Source organism: Eublepharis macularius, chromosome 5 (assembly GCF_028583425.1).
Source record: "Eublepharis macularius isolate TG4126 chromosome 5, MPM_Emac_v1.0, whole genome shotgun sequence".
Classification (NCBI taxonomy): domain Eukaryota; kingdom Metazoa; phylum Chordata; class Lepidosauria; order Squamata; family Eublepharidae; genus Eublepharis; species Eublepharis macularius.
The window spans coordinates 153,564,794-153,572,915 of NC_072794.1; the positions used below are offsets into that span (position 1 = coordinate 153,564,794).

At 46.9% G+C, this 8,122-nt stretch overlaps 1 protein-coding gene across 1 annotated transcript; it reads left to right on the forward strand.

Annotated features, from left to right (window-relative positions):
• The first annotated feature begins 3,159 nt into the window (after nt 1–3,159).
• On the forward strand, nt 3,160–4,143 carry MC3R (melanocortin 3 receptor). The gene has a single exon (XM_054981270.1). It carries the CDS (start codon nt 3,160–3,162, stop codon nt 4,141–4,143), a length of 984 nt encoding a protein of 327 aa, XP_054837245.1.
• The last annotated feature ends 3,979 nt before the right edge of the window (nt 4,144–8,122 follow it).

Sequence of the window (8,122 nt, forward strand, 5' to 3'; positions counted from 1 at the left end):
CCTTCTGAAGTTTTAGTTTGGTTTTAATTATTTTAACAATGTGTATTTGTTTGGTTTTAATAGTTTGTAAGATGTGTTTTTATCAGGGCTTTTTTTCTGCCAGAATGCTCCGGAACAGCGTCTCGGCAGTTCTCAAAACAGCCCCACACACACACACATTCCTGGCCACTTCAGGCCCCAAATGGGCCCAAAATGGCCAGGAGAAGGCCTGAATCAGCCTGGAACAGCTGCTGCCAGGTGAGGAAACACTCCCCTACCCGGCAGTGGCCCGATCCTGGCCGTATCAGCCCCAAAATGGCCAAAATGGGCCCCAAATGACCAGGATAGGGCCTGAAATGGCCAGGATCAGGCCCAAAATGGCCAGGATCGAGCATCTGCCAGGTGAAGGAACACTCTCTCACCTAGCAGCAGCCTGATCCTGGCTGTTTCTGGCCCAAATTGGGCCCAAAAGGCCAAAAGGGGCCCAAAATGGCCAGGATCAGGCCAGAAATGGCCGGGATCGGGCCATAAATGGCAAGGATCAGGCATCTGCTTGGCAGGGAATACTCCCCCACCTGGCAGTGGCCCAATCCTGGGCATTTCAGTCCTGATCCTGGCCGGTTTGGGCCCATAATGGCCAAAAGGTGCCCCAAATGGCCAAAACAGGCCCAAGACAGCCAGGATTGGGCCTGAAACACCCAGCAGAGCCCCAATCCTGGCCATTTTGGGCCTGAATTGGGCCCAAAATGGCCAAAACAGGCCCAAAATGGCCAGGATTGGGCCTGAAACATCCAGGATTGGGCATGGAAGTGTTCCCAAATCCTGCAACCCAATCCTGGCCATTTCAGGCCTGAATTAGGCCCAAAATTCCCGAAAGGGGTCCAAAATGGCCCAAACTAGCCCAAAATGGCCACGATCATGCCTGAAATGGCCAGGATCAGGCCACTGCTTGGCAGAGAAACACTCCCCCTCCTGGCAGCAGCCTGATCCAGGCCATTTCAGACCTATATTGAGCCAAAACAGGCCCGAAATGGCCAAAATGGGCCCCAAATGGCCCAAAACAGCCCAGATCGAGCTGCTGCCATGCGGGATAGTGTTCTCCCACCTGGCAGCAGCCCAATCTTGGCTTCTTCAGGCCCAAATTGGGCCAAAACAGGCCCATAATGGCCAAAACGGGCCCAAAACTGCCAGGATCTGGCCCGTATTGGCCTGGAATGGGGAGGCAAGCGAACTCAAATCATGGGAGTGCTCCGAGGGGTGGCCATGCCCTGCATAATGATATCAGTTCCCAGAAGTGCCATCATCACATGGTCCCAGGAGCACATGTGTGCTTCGTGCACGCTCATATGGTACCACTGATTTCCACTCTCTCTTTTCTCAGAAAAAAGCCCTATTACTATGTATGTTTCTAATCTGTTGGCATCCTCATTTGCCCTAATGATGGAAGAAAGGCTTACCGTTTTAAACCAATTGAAGTCATTGGCCTTTGAAGAGCCAAACTCTGCTTTGGACTGCACTTTTGGTATAGTGAGTTAATTAGTGAAATTATACCCACAATACAAATGAGTTTGGGCAGAAAAAAATCAATATATTTATTCTGGAAAAGCCAGCCATTTTTAGACTTCTCAAATGAGAACAAATTCTGAGCAAAGGAGATTATAATAATAATAACATTTAATTTATATACCGCCCTTCAGGACAACTTAATGGCCACTTAGAGCGGTTTATAAAGTGTATTGTTATCCTCCGGTGGGTGGCCTGAGAGAGCTCTGAGAGAGCTGTGACTGACCCAAGGATCACCCAGATGGCTTCAAGCGGAGGAGTGGGGAATCAAACCTGGCTCTCCAGATTAGAGTCCTGCCACTCTTAACCACTACACCAAACTGGTGTACTACACTCCCGCTACATCAAACTATTATTGCTGTAGTTTGCTTATTCTTTCTGAATTCAGAAACATTGGTTTATCTCATATTTTATTGTGTGTGTTTTCTTACCGTCACTCTACGTGTTACTTTTTTACGAGTTCTCCATGGAGCCAACCCGTGCTTGGCACAGACACACATTACCTCACGGATTGGCTTCTATTTTTTAAAAAAAGCATGCAAATAGGCTCAGAAACCTGCCGCCAGGGGAGGGAAAGCTCCTGCCCTTTTCCCAAGCTTTTTTCCCCTGTGCAAAAACAATGCAGAGGGGAGACATTTCTCCATTTCTACTGCTTCATGTGGAAGTGCACGTGCGGCAGTAGAAAGAGGAAAACGCTTCTTCCCCACACTGTTTTTGCATGGGGGGGAAAGCTTGGGAGAAAGGCAGGTTACCATTTGCATGCTCGTTTTTTTTAATAGAAGCCAATCCCTGAGCACAGGTTGGCTCCTTGGAGAACTCGTAAAAGAAGTAATGTGTAGAGTGACTGTCAGGTACAATGGTTCGTATTATATCAACAAAACTTTTAAAAAATGCATACAACCACTGATCTGTAGAGGGCACCAAATCATTTTGTATAAGACTATGGAGATTCTCTGCCTTGCAATCGCAGCTGTCAGTCAAAGAGGTGTTTGCTCTCCAGTGGACATGGTGAGGCACAGATTAAGTAGGAGTTTTTTTCCCTTTCATGAACGTATAAAATCCCGTGCTTTTTTACTATTCTTGCCCTCCTCCTCACAGATGAAGCTGGAAGAGATGCTCTGAAGTGCTTTTTAACACTCGGATTCAGCAGCAATCCCAGGACAGAATTGCAGATCACCTGAAGATCAACAGGTAGATCACCAAAGGGGCTACAATTGCCATTTCATTCCTTCTTTTCAGAAATGTGATTTGCAACAGGTTTCATCTGATTTCACTGGAGAGAAACAAAACCTTTTGAGCAATGGATTCAGAATTCTACTTTTAAATAAACTGGAGGACTATCTTTTCTCTCCATTCTTCTTTCTTGACCTCATCTAAAAGCTTCAAGACATCGTGGAAGGGCTTTCGTTTCACACACAAGAAACAAAATCTCCTGAGCAGCAGATATTCAGAATTCTGCTTTGAATAAAGAGGACTGCCCATCTCCCACTGCCCATCATCTTGTTTGATCTTATATCTTAAAGAGCTTCAAGACCTTTAGGGTGGACTTTTCTCTTGCATGTCTTGCAATGATGCTGTTTCCATAGCTGTTTTTACAACAGAACATCTGCTTTGACAATGAACACGACTAGACACTGGGCTCTTACCTTTCAGCCTGCATTGCTGAATGCCACTGGAGAGTTCAATGATTCAGCCCTTTACAGCAGCAGGAGTGACAACGGGTTCTGCGAACAAGTCTTCATCAAGGCAGAGGTCTTCTTGACCTTGGGGATCATCAGCCTCTTGGAGAATATCCTCGTCATCCTTGCTGTGATCAAGAATGGAAACCTCCATTCTCCCATGTACTTTTTCCTTTGTAGCCTGGCAGCTGCAGACATCCTAGTAAGCATGTCCAATGCCTTGGAAACCATCATGATCGCTATCCTGAGCAACGAGTACTTAATCATCGATGACCGTTTCATCCAGCACATGGATAATGTCTTTGACTCAATGATCTGCATCTCTTTGGTTGCCTCCATATGCAACCTTCTGGCCATAGCTGTCGACAGGTACATCACCATTTTCTACGCGCTCCGTTACCACAGCATCATGACTGTGAGAAAAGCCCTGGCGCTGATTGGAGTTATTTGGATCGCGTGCATCGTTTGCGGCATCATGTTCATTGTCTACTACGAAAGCAAAACTGTCATTGTCTGCCTGATCACCATGTTCTTCACCATGCTTCTCCTCATGGCTTCGCTTTATGTCCACATGTTCTTGTTTGCGCGCCTGCATGTCAAACGCATTGCTGCCCTACCAGTTGACGGGGTCCCCCATCAGCGCACTTGTATGAAAGGGGCTGTTACCATAACTATTCTCCTCGGGGTCTTCATTGTCTGCTGGGCACCGTTTTTCTTACATCTCATTCTCATAATCTCCTGCCCAACAAACCCACACTGTGTTTGCTACACATCTCATTTCAACACGTACCTGGTCCTTATTATGTGTAACTCTGTCATTGATCCTCTTATTTATGCATTCCGCAGTCTGGAGATGCGCAAGACATTCAAGGAGATAGTTTGCTGCTGTGATGGCATGAGCTCTGGCCAATGCATGCTCTAAAGCATTAACCCCCCCCTTCTGCAGTCTGTAGAGACTTGAAATGGTTAATGCTGAAGCAAAAAAAATGGCTAAAGACTGGCTCAGATTGCCACAGTGTTCAAAGGAAAAGATAAAGAGCTGGTGGTATAGGGGGAAAGCTGTGAGTTTTTTTTCCTCCTTGCTGCTTTAGGGGAACAAATTTGTCAAAGAATGCAATTTACTTCTGCTTGTGTAGTGCTAAGAGAAGCAAAATTGCATAGATGGGCAGGGGGAGAAAACCCCTTACTGTACTGAGATAAAGGGTATCCATTTCAATGTTAGGGCTCCTGTACATCCAACAAAAGAGAGAATTTCATCAGGGACACCTTCTCAAATCACAATGTGGGAGGTGATTGAAAAGAGCTGCCCCTGGAGGAATTCCTGAGTTGACCGTCTTGGATGTCCATGTTTAATTTAAAGGTACTACAGTAATGTTCTTCTTACCATTAACTTCAAAGCATTCTTCTCTTTTTCTTTGTAAACTGGCATGTCACACTCAGACAAGCCAAGGAAAGACTTATCTTAAGCCACTTGGGTAATGACAACCACTCCGTTTCCAGAGAGAGGTGAATGAGCAGAATTGTTTTGGAAAAGTCGAAGATCCTTATACTTATCAGGAGAACAATGAAAGAATAGTTACAGATGACAACTTTCACTACTAGCTACTTAGTAGATTTGCTATAGGCAGATCCCAAATCAATGGTACATTGAAGAGTACATATTTATCTTACAGAGCAATGTGAGTAGCACCATCCAAAAGGGCTATTCTCTGTAACAAAAGGCAGGAGCATCCATGCAGATGTTAGCTTCAGAAGGGAAACTCCCTTTCCACTATACTGTGAACAATCAGCATGCGATCAGTTAAATACAGTGATGTTCTATATTACAGTGATTTTATCATAGCTTCTTCGTTGTATACAAAAAAAGTTGCCATTTGATGGAAAATGTGTTATTAGGAAAATCAATAACAAACTGCAGAAAGCTGTCCCAGAATGGATCGATGTGTGGTTGAATTGTTATAGTAGAAACTGCCAAAAAATAAACGTAACAGAGGAGTCCGTTTCTATTTCCAGATTAGAAGGAAACCTTCTTGAAGTGATTCCACTTGGAATAGTTTTTTAACTCCTCCAATTTTATGGATACTTTCTGGGTTAAGACCCTCAGTTTGCTGGACTATGTATAGATGAAGTTTAGGATTTCCCTTATTCATGTGCCACCTGCACTTTGTGATTCTTGTCCATCCCCTCATACTATCCTAGACCCACCCATAAGAGTGTCATGAATCACATCCAATAATCTGTTTATTTCTTTAGAAAATGTCTGTCTCAGAGGGAAACTACACGAGACGGCCGACATGGGAAGAACACATGTTGGTTTCCCACAAGTTTCCATAGAAAGTGTAGTGAGAAAGAATGGTCGTGTGATGCAATTCTCCACCAGGGAGATGAGGAAGAGAATCCCTCCTACCGCTCGAGGACCATATCCAAGAGGGCAGCCCAGGAAGCCAGCAGCCAGCCCCCCACCCATGCCCGCCTCACTATGCAGCAGGGGTGCTCCTGCCTCCTCCCGCCCCAGCCAGGAGCGCTTGTGGCAGCCCCAGCCACCCACTCCAGCTTGGGAACTGAGCGAACTCCACACACACTCCACAACCACACTAGGACCGAGGGCTGGAGCATAGTTCTCTCAGCTCCCTCCGGCCGCCGTCAGCACACTCCCTCCTTGCAGAGTGCGGAGTGCAAGGGGAGTGTGCTGGCGGCGGCCAGAGGGAGCCGAGTGTACTGGTAGCAACCAGAGGGAGCCGAGCACACCAGCAGCAGACAGAGGGAGCTGAGCGGACTACACTCTAGCCCTCGGTCCTAGGGAGGCAGCAGACCATGTGTGGCATTTGCTTAGTCCCTGAGCAGGAGCTGTTGGCCACAAGTGATCCTGGCTGTGGTGAGAGAAGGAGGAAGCTCTGGGCACCACCATTGCATGGTGAGGCAGGCATGCGGGGGGTCTGGCTGCTGGCTTCCTGGGCTGCCCTCCTCAAAATGGTCCTCGAGCAATGGCAGGGATTCTCTCCCTCTTCTTCCTGGCAGAGAATTGCATCGAGTAGCTGTGCTTTTTCACTACATTTCCCATGGAAACTTGCAGGCATCTCATGTAGTTTCCCTCTCGCTTTTCAACAGAAAAACTGTTCTCAAAGTGATTGTGATGACGGTATAAGAAAGCAACAATAAAATCATTAGCGTTATTTAAACTGGAAATCCAGCTAGTTATCAACAGCAGTTCATATTCAAAAGGCAATGTATATCATTGCTTATACCATTCCTTTTTTCTTGACCGAAGGCAAAATGGTATGGAAGGGGCAAGCCACAAAAGAAGATGAAGGGCTTAGGATTCTGCTTGCCACTGCCCCCCATTGAGGGGGGGACCCCTGCCACTGACTGGCATCATTCAGCTGCTTGGTGGGAGATGAAATGGTGGGGATTGGGTGTGCCTGGAAGTAACATCGGTGCATCACTGGGAGACAGTGGGGCCACTTTGGCATTTGGGGAAACTCTATGGCTTAATACATTACAGATTAAACCATGGAGTTTCCCCGAATGCAAGGGGGTCTCCAGCGTCCCTCTGTCATGTGCTAACATCAGGTTCAGAGATGTGACACCAGCATTTGCAAGCAACCTAACAACATCATCAGTGAGCCCCCCCCCCTGGCCTGTTAAGTACCCCCCCACCTCTTCCATCTGTTGCCAGGGGGGATTGAAAACCCTGACTCTTCTTCCTATCAAGGCGGACACAGATTTATATTTGAGTGGTGGAAAAGATTATATGCATGCTTTTTTATCCCTCACGACACTGCGTGAGCAAACCTTCATGAAGAACAAAATATAGAAACCTGATGGAGAAGCAAAGACCTCTTGTATGGAAAGAACTGGTAATGCCGCCCTGGTATCTTTTCCTCAGCTTTACTTAAATGAATTGAATGATGCTTAGGTTTGTATAATCAGCTACTCTGAGAACTGAAAACTTCAACCCTTTTTTATTTCTTCCTCCCTTCCCTATAGTAAACAAAGCCTAAAAGATGACAGGTTAAAGTTGAAAAATAAAGTACAGACCTTGTGCCCTTTAAATTTAACTGGAGAATGTCACCCGAGTTCCTCAAATAATCTTTGAGAAACTCAGGCAGAAGTCTTGTTTACTTTTTGTTCATGCAGGCTAAACTACCCCTTACATACAAACATGACGAATAGTAGTTCTATTGACCTTTCCGACCTAGAATTTCAAAGAAATCTATCTTCTAAGTAGAATAATCTTCAGCACTAGAGCAGGGCCGGTGCCAGGGTTTCTGGTGCCTGAGGCAAGATTGCGCTCCCCACCCCGTGCGTGTGTGCAAAGTGCACACATGCTCCAGCCCTGCACAATGATGTCACAAGTGACATCATCGTGCAGGAGCGTCCCCCTCACCTGAGGCGGGCAGCAGTGGCAAAGGGAAAGGGAGGCGGCCCGGTTCCCCATTCACTTCCCTGCTCGCTGCTGTACCGCCTGGGCACCCAGCTCGCCAAGAGCCGACCCAAGGCAGGCAGCAGCAGCAAAGGGGTGGAGAGGCAAGTGGGGACACGGCCCACTTCCAGGTCGGGGGGGGGGGTCATCGGGAGCTGGCATGGCACCTCCTTCAGAGTTCAGCACTTGAGGCAGCTGCCAGCACCGCCTCCATGGATGTGCCGGGCCTGCACTAGAGGCTTTCATATATACTAAAGGAGGAGGAGGGAGAAAGAAACCTTTGAAGCACTGCATGTTCCACTATTGTGTGCAAAAGCAGTACAGACTATAAACATTGATGGGCTGACTTTGTGAGGCAACAAGTAGAGTCGATGGATATGTTTTTACACTACCCTATAGTGTGTGTACATCTGAAAAATACTTTCACCTGCTTTTGTCTCCAAGGAAGCTCTGTATATCCGCCATGTGTCATAGAGGA

Excerpts from the sequence above, each read along its gene's own strand:
- MC3R (XM_054981270.1), top strand. The coding sequence starts at position 3,160 with ATGAACACGACTAGACACTGGGCTCTTACCTTTCAGCCTGCATTGCTG.